The sequence below is a fragment of the Cyprinodon tularosa genome, unplaced genomic scaffold, assembly GCF_016077235.1.
Source record: "Cyprinodon tularosa strain WSP-4 unplaced genomic scaffold, ASM1607723v1 ctg473, whole genome shotgun sequence".
NCBI classification, from domain to species: Eukaryota; Metazoa; Chordata; class Actinopteri; order Cyprinodontiformes; family Cyprinodontidae; genus Cyprinodon; species Cyprinodon tularosa.
This window is the reverse complement of record NW_024039200.1, coordinates 388,464-404,584: the sequence shown is the minus strand read 5'-3', so window position 1 is coordinate 404,584 and position 16,121 is coordinate 388,464. Positions and strand designations below refer to the sequence as shown.

The window sequence follows — 16,121 nt, the reverse complement described above, 5'->3', positions numbered from 1 at the left end:
AGCATTTTTATCATTCTTGTTTACTAGCGTAAGGTTGTTTCCCCCCAACTTTTGTCAAACAGAGATTGATAAAAACGAAAGAGCTGTCACTGCGTCAACTTTTACGCGAACACACTTATGAATTCCTTTTTTTCTCTTTTTTTTAAATTAAAGATAGGTATTTGGAAAATCTATGCTGATTATTAATAATACGAGATATAAAAACGCTCAAATACCATACCTATGAATATATCGTTCGAGAAAAACTGCTGTTTGCAACCTGTCCTTCCTTCCGGTTTTGTTTTTAAATGTTAGAGTGCTTCCTCCTGTCATGTCTAGACGAGCTCGCTGCGTCCGCGTGCTGCCGTTTGGCCAATCAGGAAGAAGCGGGTAACGGTCAGTGTTTGAATTGTAGTTGGAAAACAGCGGCAGATGACAGCAGACCTAGCTACGCTCGTATATATCGCAAGCTAATTTGTGTTACCCCGAAAAAAGGATTATATCAAGCTGAAAAACATGTCGAAGAAACAGATTTTCTATTCTGACAAGTACAACGACGACGAGTTCGAGTACAGGTACTCACACAGTGTCCTGTGTTGCTTTATAAGCAAGCTATTCAACGTCAAAATTAGGTCACCATTTTTGCGTTTTCTCGCTGTTTGGCTCGCATATGAATTAAAATAGTAATTAAAAATTGAAAGCAACATTTTAGAGCACTCATGTTTAAATTACGTTTGTTTATATATTGATCAACGTTTTCCTTTAGATGTATCAAAACATCACATGGCAAACCTCAAATCATGTATATCTATATATTTTTTAAACCTTAAGTGTAATAACCTGAAAATGTTTGGCTTTGGAAGTGGCATGTTAATGAAATATGTTTTTGATTACCCCCACAGGCACGTTGTGCTCCCGAAGCAGCTCTCTAAACTGGTGCCTTCCTCCCATCTGATGAAAGAAGAGGAGTGGAGGGGACTGGGGGTGCAGCAGAGTGTTGGCTGGATCCACTACATGATCCACAAACCAGGTCAGGACTGTTTGTTTTCTGAAATGTGTTAAATCTACCTCAAAGCTCACAAGGACGTGCTGCAGGAATAGAGCCTCATAATGCAAGGTTACTGGCATTGAATTTCATTTTTATATTAATGCAATCTTCCATTAAAAGAAAACAAAAAATGTAATTTCTTACATGTATCTCTGGATCTCAAAGGAAGCATGGGTTTTTTGTTATGAGACTTTTAGTAAAATCTAAATGTGACACTGAATTCAACAACATGTGTTTTTTTTTGTTTTTTTTGACCAATTAATCCCTTTTAGGTAAGCTTACATAAGCTAATAGTTTATCTTGGTTCATGTACCAAATATCTCTCTTTCAAATGTTCCTATCAAACTTATAAAACTAAGCTAATTAATCTAAACCTATTTAAGGAAACCTGAGCCATTCCAATATCTGTCCCAGTATTTCAAAGAAGCCCAAAAACTAGCGTTAGCCAGATTGACTTGTGCATCTCTGCTCGCATTCCTTATACTTTTCAGTATAAAGCTATGCTTGATCTAGCTGTGGAGATATAATATTTATATATTGGCTATTAAAACCAAATTATGTCCTAAACCCACACATTCTAGCTAAGATCTTGCAGTAGCATTCTGCTATAGGCTTTTTTTTCACCCTATATTTCTGGAAGTTATCTTCTGTAGTCGTTCCAAATCCAAAACTTCATACTGGACTGCGTATGTCGGACTCTTCCAAACTATGAGGGGGAAATGATGTTACATAGTACCATTAGACTGTTCTGTAATTTTTACTATTACAGGGATGCACGATATAATCGGCCCCCTATCGGTATCGGCCTTAAAACTGAATATCGGACATCGGCCACCCCACCGATATTTAATCAGCTTCTGAGTTTCTAAAGTCTAAAAAAAAAAAAATACTATTTCTTCTTCTTCCTCAAAAACTTCTTTTTTACAGACTTTAAAACTTCTAAAGACGAGGGAAAAAATATTGATACATTAAAATATCACAATATCTTCATATGCTGATATATTGCCATTTAAAAACACCATATCAATCTCTTTTACTAATGAAATATTGCTATATGTCATCGTTATGCTACGAAATCCCCCTAAAATTCACGAAATTTTGCCATATTTTTATATGTTGATATATTGACGTGGTATCGATCTATTTTACTAACAAAATCTCACAAGAATTTGCAAAATATCACGAGAGTTTGTAACAGAACGATGAAATTTCACAAGATTTTGAAATTAAAATAGATCGATACCGCGTTTTTAAAAATCAATTTGATATCAGCATATTAAAATATATTTCAGTATATTCTTTTTCAAAGTGTCAGAAATGGATAACAAAACTGCTATTTTCAATGACTACTTATTTTTGTCCAGCCTAACATCTGTATCGATATCGGTTATCGGCTACATGAGTTTTAAAATATCGGCATATCGGATATCGGCCAAAATCCCAAAATAGTGCATCCCTAATTTCTTCTCAGTACTTTTTTGGGAGGGTGGGGGGAATATTCACAGGCCTTTTCTTTAAAATTAAGAGCCACAATTCGGTTTAGTTTTATCAGGCCTTTTTAATTCCCTTAGTAGAAATGTCGAGAATAAAGTCAAAATATAGTATCGAGAATAAAGTCCAACTGTTAATTTAAAGCTCAATTTCGGAGAATGTAGGGCAAATGTCACCATTTTGAAATAATTTTTAAACTTGTTTTATTGAAAGTTTGACTTTATTCTCAATACTATATTACGTCTTTATTCTTGACATTTCAACTTTACTAACTTGGTGAGGAAGGTGAAAAAAAAACCCAAATGTTTTTCCTAAAGAAAACCTTAAAAGACCCACCCTCTCCACTTTAAAAAAATGCGCCTGCACAACCCTGTACCTGCTCCTGAGAGGGAATGCCTTTTATAGGGACTATATAGTGGACTTTATAGTGAACTCTGTAACCTTACAGTTTGGACAGATGATCACTACTTTTTTCTCCCCATTGGTCACGTAACTCCTCCTCCACCATGCAGTGCCTGCACCATCTTTGTTATTATACGCTGCTGTAGGGTAGTAAGGCCTCTTCTGAGGCCTTTCTTTTCTTCTCATACACTTCGTAGGCACTTTTTCTGTTACGACCCTTGGCCATTTTCAAAGAACCACAGTAAAAAAGGCGAGCTTCAATGACTGTCTGGAAGCGTAGTTCACCACAGATATACGCATGAAAGTGCGCATGTGCAGAAAAAATATAGCTAACCGGGAATGAGCACGTAGGAAAACCTTACGTAAATGTATCACCAGAATGATTAACAAATAGGAGGAAGACTTGTTTAGATGATCCACCCGGAAATAAAAGATCGCCCTCTTTTACTTTTAAAAGACTCATGAAGATGGACATTTTTTCTTTGTAACTTTATAAGAATAAATGTTTGATCCTTTTTCTAGACAATTAGGCTTATTAATCCAACACAAACAAAGGTGAAATTATAGTTTATATATACAAACATTGGTTGAAAAAATTTTCTGTGTGTGTGGGGGTGGCGTACTGGTTAGCCATCAGGACAAATCCCTTCCTTTGTTGTCAGAAACGTTTTTTTACACAAACAGGAAAACATCAATATATTCTGTAACATTGCCTATGAGTATCAATGAGCCTTACGTCTAGCTTTGTAAAGACAAACCAGAACAGTCTGCAAGTATTCTGCTTTCAAATGATGCTGATGTTTCCATCTTCTCTTGCTTTGCTCTGCAGAACCACACATACTCCTTTTCAGAAGGCCTCTTCCTAAGGAATGAACAGAAACCGTCCTCCCGCCTTGTAGCTCATCTTTATTGGCATTCAGCTGGACATCTCTTCTACATTTACATCTTTATATGTGTTATAGTGTTTTGTGAGGAAAATCTTTTTTTCTTTAAAATTTCCTGTCGTTTTGTTGTTTTTTTTTCTATTGCTTGTAATAAAAAGCAAGCACCTTTTGTTCACTGTGAATAGAACCTTGTATATGGTATATTATGAAGGGGAATGTTTACTTGTCATTTTTTCACTTTAAACATTTTTTCCCCCTTGGGCTTTGGAATTGGTATATGTACTGAGGGGATTTCCTGTTAAACATTTGTTTGCATCATAAGAATTTACTATTATATGTTTGAAATGTTGCCAGCAAATACCTTGTTATGTGAAGAACAAAATAAAAAGTTCAATGTAATGTAGAGTTGCTGTTTTGCAATTTCTTTGACTATTTTAATGTCAGTCAGAAAAAGCAACCACTAATGGCGTTACGAATTCAGAGTGTCTGACGCCCATTGAGTATGCAGGTGCTTTGGTCTTGTGAGCTGTGACGTTCTCAGGATTATAAGCCCCTGGACCAGGTTTTTTGCTCTTGTCTTTTGGTAAGTTTTGACGCCCCAGCATGGAAAACGCAGGCTGCCGACGCAGATAAACACTTGGGTCCGTACTGTTGTATCTGCAGGGTCCAGGGGTCTTTGCTAAATCAACAGACGGTCCCCCGATGCTGAAAGCACCTGGGATGGTGTAACTTGCGCTGGCTCTCTTGTTGGGGATATGAGAGCCGATGAGTGGGGGCAGGCTGTACTTGTTGGGAGCGGGGACTGGGTCTGCGCTGCGGTAGCGGGTGCGAGAGCCCATGGTGTAGCATGGAGGTCTGCGCTGCAGGTTGCAAGGTGGTGCTTTCTCAGGACTGTATGCACCAGGTCCAGGAGTGCTGAATAACTCTTCTACTGATCACAGCAGATTAAAATATGAGGACAGAAACATTAATAATGGTGTTGCTCATACAGTTCAGAGGAAACCAATTACACTTTAAATCCAGAAAGGTCTAAATAAAAACAAAAATAATGTTGAAAATGTAGATGTATGCATAAAAAAAGGAGCAAAAACTTACTTTGTGCTTTTATTCTTGTCCTCATTGAATATGCAGGTGTGCCATCCTTTCCAAAGCGGGTCATTTTTGCATCGACATTATATAGAGGTCCAGGACTGGAGTCAACAGAAAGCACTGGAATAATACATTTAAGGCTGGTTTAATGTGGTGAGCTATAGAATTATCAAGTTTTGTCTCCCCCTAGTGTTACAGACTAAGCATCACATCACAATGAAATTCTATTTGCCATTCTGGATGCCCTTTGGAAGATGAAATTATTGTTAAAAACGTGGTGGTACTAGAATCATCTAAATATGTTTTTCAGATCAACTTAAAGATAATATATCATATATATATCATTAGTATCAAATGTCCAAAATCCTTTTGGATGACTTTTTTAAGATCGAGCTCATTCAGATTGGATGGAGAGTGTCAGTAAAAAGAAAATAAAATAGCTCTGCATCATGATGGTGCCACCACCATGTGTTACATATACAATGTTAGTTTTCAGTTAAACTTGGCCTTTTTATCAAATAGGCAGAAAAGTTACACTTTGACATTTAGTTTGATAACAGCACCTTCCACATGGTTCCTGTATCTTGGCTTTCTTTCAAAAACCTGCCTCTGTTAGATTTTCACCAAGATCCAGTTGTAGTATACTCCTTTGAATAATGGATTTTAATGTGATCTGTGAGATTATCAGTCACTGGGATATTGTTTTGTACACTCCTGCATGTAACATAACGATACTGTAATGGTTGCCCTGGATTTCATTCAGAACCGCCAGACTTAAAGGATTCCTAATAATGCATACAGACTTTAGATGTTTTATTATATGAACTGTTTTCTAAGCTGTGAATCATGTTCCTTCATCTTAAACTACAATCTGCTTCTTTGTGTTTACCCATCCAAGTAAAAAATACATTATCATGATGTAACTTACTGCTATTATTAATCCTGCCATGGAAAGAGTAGGCTGGACAGGCTGGTTTTGTGAAGTCATGCCCAATAAATCCAATGGTGGGAGGGAGTCTATAGCGCCCGGGTCCTGGTCCTGGAGACAGGTGACATAAGAATTTGCTCATGCATGACCTCACATAGTCTTTGTGTACTGCATCCACAGTATAAACATTAAAATACACAGACATAAATAAAAACTGCCACCAGTATCTTATTACACAACATGTGGGGCGGGGTGGAAGCAACCACTTTACGAGATAAGCACATTTATAACTTTTTTTTTCTTTTCACCTTTAACATATTTAATGATTGACTCTCAGAGCCAATTCTTGTCGAGCAATTCCCCTAAAATCAAACTGAGCCATCAAGTTTCCCAGGCCAGTTCTACAGATGAACATGTAAACAACCTATAGAAATGATCCGGTATCAGCATCCAAGTGTTCAGCATTATGTGTGCTCTAGAGCAGCAGGTTTCACAGAACACAGCGAGTCCTGGCCGGTGGACAGACTTTTAATATTCTCCTTTATCCATTTAGTCAAGTAAAAAAAAGTTGCTACAAGATTAACGGCTAATGTTTATACCCAACACCTCAATTAACACTATATTAATCAGTAACAAGAATGCAATATATTATTTCAGTTGTGCACTCACCTCTCTCTTTCCCTGCAATGGCTGGGTGTTTGTTCTCCATTGGACATGGGATTGTGATGAAATATTTCAGGATTTCAAACAGTAATCAGCACTACAGAGAAATTTACATGACATGTCAACTATATGGATTTGGGAAATATGTAAAATAAATAAGAAACAACTAAAAAGCAAGAAAACCACCTCAGTGAAGTTCAAATCCTCATGTCAGCCAAGATAAAGCAGGATATGCGTCAGAGTTGCATCATTCTCCCTTTTCTATCCCACCATGTTGGATTGCCCTTTAGCGACCATCCAGGATTAATCCCTAATTTCCTGTGACCTGAAATGTCAACACCACCCCGGACTAACTCAAGTTTTATCCCGCTGTCAGTTTCCCCTTTTGTCCCACAGACAGGTGAATAGCCTCTCTTCAAAAAGGGGTGGTCATATATAGGAGCAGTGAGCTGCTACTTAGAAACAATGTCATCGCTCTGATTCACTCTCATGTAATGGTAGATGTCCCCTGCAAAGCATGAAACCAAGATCCCCGTCTGTCCCTTCCTTCTTTCACTCTTTCTGCTCATTGGAGAATGGACACGCAACATCACTCTTCAGCCAGGCATGCAGTTTCCCCAGAGACTGAAATGGGTAGCTTGTTGCAGTCAGCCCCCCTGCAGTGTTGGCCGCTTGCCTCAGTAGGAGTCATTTCTTTTAGCTTTTATTAGATGGTTTGCTTAATCCAACATCAGACATATGCATATTGGTGTATTAGACATGCACACTTGCATGATGAACCAGAAGCATCTAGGTTCATCTTAAGCTATTGGTTATACTGTCTTATTTGAAGCGGCTACATGCTAGCCCTTGTCTCTAATCCTAGTGACGGAGGACTGATCAGCAGTCTGCTGGAGGTCAAGGTAACAGAAGGGACCATGAAGTGACAAGTGCAATGGCAAAACATTAAACTTTAACAATCTTTAACTCTCTCCCACCTGTTACTTTGGAAACCTCATCTTTGGAAACCAAACCAAATATGATGTTCATCCAGATTTAGAGGTAAACAGTTCCGCTCAAAAGTTTAGATATGCTCATTATTGTCTTAGATGACATTCATTTATGTAACTTGTTTTCTAAATACACAAATTTACAAATGGGATGAATGAAAATCAACTTTGTGATTACTTATCAGTAATTTAGCAAAATTAAAAATCTATTATAAATCATTTCTGCAGCTATTTTTTGCCCCTCCTCCCTATATTTGATGTGTGATTAGGACTAAGGCCATTCATAAAAAGGAGAAACCTGAGAAAAATAAGTTTATGGCAATCTGAAAAAAAACAAACGCAAAAAACAGAAGCTAAATTGGTCCATTAAGCTATCAGCATTAAGGATATTCATGCAGCTTAACGTTAGCCTCCTTTATCTATTTTTAAAAATGCGTTGTGTTTGGGCTCGTTGTTCATGTTTCAAACATCTGACAAATGGTCAGACTGCTTAGGACTTTCGAAGACAGCCTGGTAATCACCTAGAATCAATCCTAGATGCTATAACACCAGTATCCCTCTCCACAAGCAAGATAATTTGACGATAATTTGGACTGAGATGGAGCAGGTCAGGAGAGATGTCTGTGCTGTAAAATGAACAGCTTAGATTTTAATGAAATTTGCACAACCTAATAGACCCTTACCCTCTGGAGAAAGCTTTAAAGAGGTAAAACAATGCAAAACCGAGTTTACATTGTTATAGATGAAAAAGGATTGTTCAGTGGGTGAAATAGACGTACAGAGAAGTTCAAATCCCATCGACACCTTCTTTCTCTGCAAATTCATGCTCACAATTCTAAACTTCCACCATAAAACCGACAAATTCAATTTGGGGATGTTGCCTTATTTGGTTCTGGCCTGTAGTTTTTTCACGCCCCAAAATTGACATACACACCAGCCCACTGGTTCACTGGCACAAGAACATGAATAGAGCTAGATGTAAGACACCAGTTTAGCTGTTTAGCCTACAGTTGGGTTTACTTCTACAAGAAATACAAAGCAGGCAGTTTCTCTGTTGAAAATGAGTAGGAACCACGGGCGTAAATGCAGTGTTCCAGGCTGCACGGAGAAAGGGGAACATTTTCACAGTCTTCCCTAGGATCAGAAGATTCGACAGGCATGGATTATTTTTGTGTTTTAGAAGATCCCTGCAAAGTTTGATGCTCAGCTGTTCATTTGCTCTTAGCCAAGGGTCTCAAATTGTCTCCAGAAAGCACTGTGTGGCTGCAGGTCTTTTTTTCAACCAAGAAATTGGTTGAAAAGAAAACCTGCAGCCACATGGCCATTTCTGGAACAGATTTGAGACCCCTGCATCTAAGCTTTTTACCGAACACAGCTTACAAAATTTTGGACAGTTCCAAGCAGGATTTGCTAAACTTCTTTTACTGAAACGAGGGGCTGTAAGGCAATCACATCCGCAAGCTGTGAGTATTATTTTGTCGCTAAGCATTTGGGTTTCTGAAAAGGAGGACACTTTTTTTTTTTTTTTCGGGGCGATTTTGAAATTCCCCTCAGATGTTTTTTTAGGTATGAAAAGTAGGATATGTCCCGGAAAACGAGGACGTCTGGTCACCCTACCATATCAACAATTTGATGTTTCAGTGAGTGAGTGCTTGTTGCTATGACGCGTCTTGCTCAGCAGCTTCGCTCGTTGTAAACCAACCAATCAGCACACAGCTCATCTAAATATTCATGAGCATACCATAATAGGAAGAAAACCTGTCGTTTCATTCTGGGGCTTATAACCAGACTTGCATTAGTGAGCATAGAACAGCAAATATGGCATTTTCAGCCCAACCAATATTACACACCCTATTCAGAGACCTTAAGGACCAGCACCAAATACCCTATATAATCATTATATGACCCCTTTAATAGACAGGTGATTGTTGTCAGTAACTAGAGAGAGACAAAAAAAAAAAAAAAGAGTAAAAAATGGACCATGTACTTAATGCCAAGCATGGTGGTGGTAGCATCATGCTAGGGGTCTGTTTTATTGCCACATTTGTTGTTTAAGCAACACGGATAGAATCATAGAGACAACATTTTGGAAGCAATAAAGTGACAAATATTAAGCGTCCGATCCACCCCCACCCTGGGTTTTCTTTTAAAACCAGACACAAGCTAAGAAAACATTTAGTTTAAATTCACTTTATAAGAAGTGTTGGGACAATGCTGGAATGCTTGTTTGTAGCATTTGAAAGTAAACATGGAAAAGTTCCAATTTTTCCCAAAGGGTCAAAGACAAACATTAACATGTTCCTTAGCAAGGCCTAAAGATGAAATGTTCAAATTACCAATATTTTGTAACCATCTAATTGATTTTATTTAAAGACAAAAGACTGGTTTGTGTATAAACTTTATTCTCATTTGTTTTATAAACAATGTTTGATATAAATCAGGATTACATTTGGTCAAATCTGGCACATTTACATCAATGGATTTCCTAAACATCACTTGCGTGAACATAAAAACAAAATAGCTTATAAACTGTACAATCAAATTTGCTGGTATGTAAGGTGAATGGTGAGCAGATGATGGTTGAGTAGTTTCAGAGACAGATGCAGAGTCCAAACGCAGCAAAATTCAGAAATATCCGCCAACCGGGTTCTGACAAGACCTTTGTTACATTTCTCTCTCTGCTCATTACCCTCCAATCTCTTTGAAGTGGTACAGTGAATAAAAAAAATGAAGAAAATGTCTGACGATGAAAAAGAACTTCAGCTTATGTTTCTGTAAAGCATACGATTAGCATGTCTTTCTTCAGCAGCAAACCAGCACAGTCGTTTTAAGTAGACCTTTCAGTTATTGGTGTTTAAGCCAAAAAGTGCTTTGAATGAGCACATCAAGAACTACAATGGGGAAAATGTAGTCTGTGTGGGCAGGCCTTGACTTTAAAAAAAAAGAAAGAAAAATATTTCTAGCTACAAATAAATACCACAGATAGAAAATATAATAAAAATATATTGCTTAACATTGAGTGTAATTACAAATATAAAAAAAAATTGCTTGTCTGTTTTTTTTTCTAGTGATTATAAAAGCAGCAAACTGGATTAAGATGCTATGGTGTCTACTGATGAGTCTACAGGAAGCAAATGAACTAGAGGATTTGAGCTTCAAAATCTTTCTCCTTCACTTCCTACCACGCACAAAAAACAGACATACACAATAAAAGCATCCACTCCAACTCAATTCACCAAACAACTAAAAAAAGTTGTTTCCAAACCGCACCGATTTTTTGTTGAAGCAAGTCTGCAAACTCTCTGTTTTCTTTCCATTCACAAGCATATTCACAAATATGGTACAATTTTGGGGTGGCCATATGGTTTCACTTTACATTTCTGTGGACGACAAGAAAGAAGGGACAGACTTTAGTGTTGAGAGAATCGCTGAAGGGCCAAACACTACACGTTGTTACAATTTTAAATTTACAAACCCACGTACCATCGCTCAGGGGTGCTCTTTGTGTCAGCCGTGGGCAGCTGGCTGTTAGCTGGTAGGGGCACGTTATGCTGCACAACACCACCACCTTCAGGTATGTCGGAATGGTCCCCTCCCTCTGCATCAGCAAGGAAAGCCCCAGAATCTGAGTCATATTCATAGGAGTAGTAGGACACCTCTGTCATCATGGAGCCCTGTTCCTCTTCACCTGGAGGGGAGGGGGGAAAGACTTATTTAATCAAATGAAAGCTGGTGAAAGTTCAATGCATGGTGGGTGTAATATCCCCTTTGTTAGGACTACCTGACTATTATTTTGTACATATCGGCCATATCATTGGATTTTAAAGGAGAATTCCGGTTTTTAACACTTTTAGCCCATTTTCTGTAGTGTCCAGGATGAAATCGAATGATCGACACCAAAATTTTGACAATTGGTCCTGTCTCTGCTTTTTGGCTCATGCAGAATCCCCCCCTGGCTGCTTCAGAATGGCTTCCATTGTGCATGTCCGATAATGTCCTTAAAACAACCTTAAACGTTCTTTTTTTAAAATATGCTACTCACCGGGTCGTCAGCGCTGTTCAATGACGTTCCAAAAAAAGTTTCGTGAAGAAAAACTGTTCCTGTCTTGTTTTATTTAGCATTTTGTAAATCCCAGAACTATTTTTTCCGATACATCACAACCGCTTATAAACTTCCGCTTCCCGTTCGAATCTGAAGTACACTCCAGACCACTAGTTGGCGACGGTATCCTCTACCGTCAAACTCAAAGTCCAATATGTCCTCCTCAAGAATCCACCTTTCGTATTCCATTTTCAGAGTTTTTTAAAGTGTTTAACAGAGACGTTAGCACCTCGACGTCGGAGTACACAGAGTGAAGCATAAACACTTGGGCCTTGCGAAAAGACTACAACTGTGTAAACAGGCCCCATTTCCATTTCCGGTGGCAGGGGAATATTGACTATTCCAACAGAACTCAATGGGATTTACAAAATGCTAAATAAAACACTACAGGAACGTTTTTTCTTTACGAAACTTTTTTTGGAACGTCATTGAACAGCGCTGACGACCCGGTGAGTAGCATATTTTAAAAAAAGAACGGTTAAGGTTGTTTTAAGGACATTATCGGACATGCACAATGGAAGCCATTCTGAAGCAGCCAGAGGGGGATTCTGCATGAGCCAAAAAGCAGAGACAGGACCAATTGTCAAAATTTTGGTGTCGATCATTCGATTTCATCCTGGACACTACAGAAAATGGGCTAAAAGTGTTAAAAACCGGAATTCTCCTTTAATGTTGTCAATGGTTACATTGACAATGTCGTAGCATTGTAGTGTATAACAGTGCAGTAAGCTACTGCTAAAAGTACTGAGGTTTACTTTCAATAAAAAAGGCTTCACGTTGTCAAAGAGTGTCACGTGAGTGCATGGATCATCTCCTACTGACAAATCTGCCAGAGAGTCATGTTTTTCAACAAAACAGTAAGGTCAAGACCTAGAAGGACAGAAAAAAGCAACCTTCATGCCTCTTTAAAAAAAAAATCAAAAATCAAAAAAAAAAAATCAAGGAGGGACTCACCATCTGCAGGAAATACAGAGATTGGTATAGGGATATTTTTATTTATTTATTTCCTATTGTTTAGAGTAGCAGCCAAACTGAATCAAAGACTAGGCTAAAACTACTGTTTGTGCAAAAAAGAATGGAAATTAAAAAAATAAAAATTTTTTTGTACCCTGCATGTGACAACTTCATAAGTTGGAGTACACAACACTCGCCAGTTGGGGGCAACCTTCATTCAAATGTTACATAGTCAGACCATAACTGCAAATTTAAATTTTTTTTTTTTCCTTTGGAAAAGAGGCATTATATTTTCATAAATATAAATGGAACAAACTGAACAATAACATTAGAACTAGTACTAAAAAAAATTGGTTTGATGATAGACTTAGAGCAGTTGAAATGAAGTCTTCAAGCCTGTGTCTGTATCTATGTGTCGACCGCTGCAGCAGGTTCACTAATAAGACAAGTCTGCACACGGAAGCTAATTCCAGAGCTTCAGCTTCCTTTAGTGTCTCTCATTTCCTTGGCTGAACTTATCTTTACCTTTTACATTCTTGATGCACTCTGCAGGGAACATTGTCTGTATTTGAGTGTTTTACAGTACCAGGGATTTTAATGTTTTTTTAAATAATAATCCTACATTGTTACTGTAGCTGAATGCTTGTGTTGGCATGGCTCAAAACTACATAAAACACATTGAACATTAATTAATCTGGTGCATATTTCCTTTTGCTTGCAAGAAACAGGCGTACACCTGCATGCAGAGACATCTGTGTGAGTGTGAGGAATTGCATTCTTGTGTCGAAAGTGAAGCATTTAGCTTTTGTACTAAGGGAGACCTTTGACGAGGAGCGGCTTTGTGAGGAGCAGCTACTGGGAGTTACAAGCTGGGAAGCAAGTCAGAGCAGGTCACACCACATCAAACATGCATGCACACGCACACACCTGGATACCACTCAGAGACAGCAGCCAGGTTTTAATGTTATATGCTAAAATGATATGACATTACAGGGTTAGGACATGACACTTGAACAGTTTGTATTTTTCTGCTTGCATTGCATACAGAAACACAGTTATATCTACCTTAGGACAGAGCCAAACTTCCCATCAGGAATCCCCTGGCAGCCTCTTAGGAAGAGGCTACGCTCCTGACAGCAGCAAGCAAGCCTGCTGCGTGAAACTTATCCTCCCATTCATCACACTGATTGTAGACATGATGTGGTGGTAGGTGAATGTGCTGCCACACACCAGGTTAATCTTACTTCCCTTACCCCTTTTCTTTTTTCTCTTGTTTAGTTCTCATTTTTCATTCAACATTTTGTTCAATTTCATTCAACGTGTTGTTTTGTTTGCTTACAATAACTTAGCTCTGCTTTAAACCTCTACACAAAGTCATTCATGTTGCTTTGTTTTCATGATGAAGTATTTATGAAACAGTTGGACATGTACTGTTTACTAATTCTCCTGGTCTAAAAGACTGGATTGGATTTTTATTTGTAAATGAAAACATATTTTTTCTTCCACATCATAGCAGGAAAAGTGTTTCCTTCTAGCTGATTTTGCATGTTAAATGCCAGAAATATGCTGTAAAGGTTAAGGACATTTATGTGACATAACACGTGGGGACTGATAAATAATTTTTGCAAAAGGAGACTAATGGCGCTGTTTGGAAAACACAGCAGCTGATTGTTTTGAACATGCATTTGTATAAACAGGTGACAACTGAGCATAAATTGTATGGGAAAGCTGTGGTAGATGTGGTTACCTGCATGTATGGGCACTGAAGGTTGTTCGATTTCCTGGCTTGCCTCTGGCTGACTTTTTTCAATGGTTTTATCTGTAGAAACACACACGGATGGAGATTATATTACCAAAATTGTGACTTATAGATTTTTCCCAAAATAAAGAATGAATGTGTAACACTAGCTTCATCTACTGCCCAGGAGCATCACTTCATACTGATAAACAGCGATATCTACTTAGTTCTAACAAAGTTTTATGTTTAAAAAAATCTGTCGGGGCCATGTGGGGAAACAATCACTGCCTCCCTTTCTTTCTTCAAAATGAAGAATCCGTGAAACAAATCTGCCGCTATTGAAGCATAAACAAACAAACAAGGCCAGGATGTGCTTCAGTCCTTTTGATCATTTACAGCATGAAACACTTGGCACAAACTCAGGACTTTTCCCATCAAAGTTTTGTCTATGCCTTTTCCTCAATCTGCACCACAACATGAAGGCCCCTTTGTTGTTGGGCTGTGCGTCGGAAAGGAATGTGACGAGGATTTCTGAAGCAGGACAAAAGCACTCTGTCATTTGGAGAGAGCCCTGTAATACGACAGAGAGTAAGCGAGGGCTCGGGGGGTTGGGTAGGACTTTTTTTTATTATCCCTGAGGACTCATCCAGTAATCGGCTCAGCACCTGAACAGCTGTTTCCTGAGCTCAGATTGAGGTTCAGATACACTCTCAGATATTGACAGAGTAAGACTAAGTTATACAGCAACCTAATAAGCTGCAATACAGCATATACATATACACAGCAACAGGCAAAAGCTGAGTCTTCCATTCCATTTAACTTGGTATGTTAAGATAAGTACAAAACAATTTCAAGATCCTGTTTAAGTGTGTGTATACATTAGCAGTCTCAGACGGACTAAATATGCAAGCTACAAAAAAAGCATTCATGCTCTTTGAATGTTTTGATACTTAATACTATATTACAAATATTATTTGTAATATAATAATATATATAATATAAAAATTCATCTCATAAACCAAAGTAGTGTATATTTATAAAGCCGAAGGAAATAGTTTAGGTCACAATAACTTTAGAGAATCTTTCTCTGCAAGCTCAGATTTTTCTCTGAATGTCTTAGTCACGTAAACTTACATCAAATCTAAAGATTTGACCTTAACTATGGTAGCTCTGGATGTATATTTTGGGTTGTTCTGCTGGAGAAGATGAACACCAAACATACGGCCTTGAGTGTTTTCTTAAAATGTTGGAATGTCTTCCTGGATTTCATTCTCAGTAGATTGTCTTTTGTTATAAGCAGTTTATTTTTGGTCTCATCTGACCCAAGTGGCTTCCATTGAATTACTGCTGTATCTCCATGGTTTGTGACAAACAGCTATGTAGTAGCTTTCTTTGAACAATGACATTGATTTCACTATTTCCCAAAGGCAAGATTTATAGAATGAGAAACACAGAGAATCCTGCCATCCCCACTGGAACTAACATATTTCTTTGGCTGGCATTTCAATTTCTGGGGACATCATGTCTTAGAAAGTTTACTGTTCTGTAATTCTCTTATTTTTTCAAATGATGACCTCTGAGGCTTCATAAGACAAGTGGAGGCTAATGAGTTATATGCCCAACTCCAATATTTCCTCAACTTCAGCCAGCTCCTTTGTTTCCTGTCTTTCATTACTAGACAGACTGATTAATCCAGGTGTGTCTGGCCAATGTTGTCATGGTTACTGAGGCCAGACACACCTGGATTAATCAGTCTGTCTAGTAATGAAAGGCAGGAAACAAAGGAGCTGGCTGAAGTTCAGGAAATAGGGGAGTTGGGCATTTTTCTCAGAGGAATCCTATTCTAAACAGGAT

The 16,121-nt window shown here is 38.1% G+C and overlaps 3 protein-coding genes across 4 annotated transcripts in view; 1 reads left to right on the top strand and 2 right to left on the bottom strand.

The window, feature by feature from the left end:
• Positions 1-362: 362 nt before the first annotated feature.
• Positions 363-4,209, top strand: cks2 (CDC28 protein kinase regulatory subunit 2). The gene is made up of 3 exons (XM_038301728.1): positions 363-554; positions 882-1,009; positions 3,750-4,209. Exons 1-3 carry the CDS (start codon positions 496-498, stop codon positions 3,791-3,793), a joined length of 231 nt encoding a protein of 76 aa, XP_038157656.1. The 5' UTR covers positions 363-495; the 3' UTR covers positions 3,794-4,209.
• On the bottom strand, positions 3,377-7,024 carry odf3l2b (outer dense fiber of sperm tails 3-like 2b). Of its 2 annotated transcripts, none has more exons than XM_038301727.1 (5): positions 6,671-7,024; positions 6,491-6,581; positions 5,822-5,932; positions 4,900-5,013; positions 3,377-4,732 (listed from the first exon to the last, which is right to left on the bottom strand). In XM_038301727.1, the coding sequence occupies exons 2-5, from the start codon at positions 6,528-6,530 to the stop codon at positions 4,245-4,247; spliced, it is 753 nt and encodes a 250-aa protein (XP_038157655.1). In that variant the 5' UTR covers positions 6,531-6,581; positions 6,671-7,024; the 3' UTR covers positions 3,377-4,244. The 2 variants fall into 2 exon arrangements, with proteins under 2 accessions (XP_038157655.1, XP_038157654.1); XM_038301726.1 differs by having other exon boundaries at positions 3,378-4,735; positions 6,671-7,023.
• A 2,831-nt stretch (positions 7,025-9,855) lies between these two features.
• The window catches only part of cpamd8 (C3 and PZP like alpha-2-macroglobulin domain containing 8), a 57,572-nt gene continuing 51,306 nt past the window's right edge, over positions 9,856-16,121 (bottom strand). The window contains exons 42-44 of the mRNA XM_038301729.1: positions 14,277-14,348; positions 10,957-11,161; positions 9,856-10,853 (exon numbers count right to left, since the gene is read on the bottom strand). Of these exons, the coding sequence (XP_038157657.1) occupies position 10,853; positions 10,957-11,161; positions 14,277-14,348 (278 nt within the window). The 3' untranslated portion in view covers positions 9,856-10,852. The remainder of the gene's footprint in view (positions 10,854-10,956; positions 11,162-14,276; positions 14,349-16,121) is intronic.

Bases quoted from the DNA above. Each gene is read 5' to 3' on its own strand.
- cks2 (XM_038301728.1), top strand. From the start codon at position 496: ATGTCGAAGAAACAGATTTTCTATTCTGACAAGTACAACGACGACGAG. The intron at 555-881 runs GTACTCACACAG...TTACCCCCACAG, and splicing joins GACGACGAGTTCGAGTACAG to GCACGTTGTGCTCCCGAAGC. The intron at 1,010-3,749 runs GTCAGGACTGTT...TTTGCTCTGCAG, and splicing joins CTACATGATCCACAAACCAG to AACCACACATACTCCTTTTC.
- odf3l2b (XM_038301726.1), bottom strand. From the start codon at position 6,530: ATGGAGAACAAACACCCAGCCATTGCAGGGAAAGAGAGAG. The intron at 5,933-6,490 runs GTGAGTGCACAA...ACCTGTCTCCAG, and splicing joins CATTGCAGGGAAAGAGAGAG to GACCAGGACCCGGGCGCTAT. The intron at 5,014-5,821 runs GTAAGTTACATC...GTATTATTCCAG, and splicing joins TGGCAGGATTAATAATAGCA to TGCTTTCTGTTGACTCCAGT.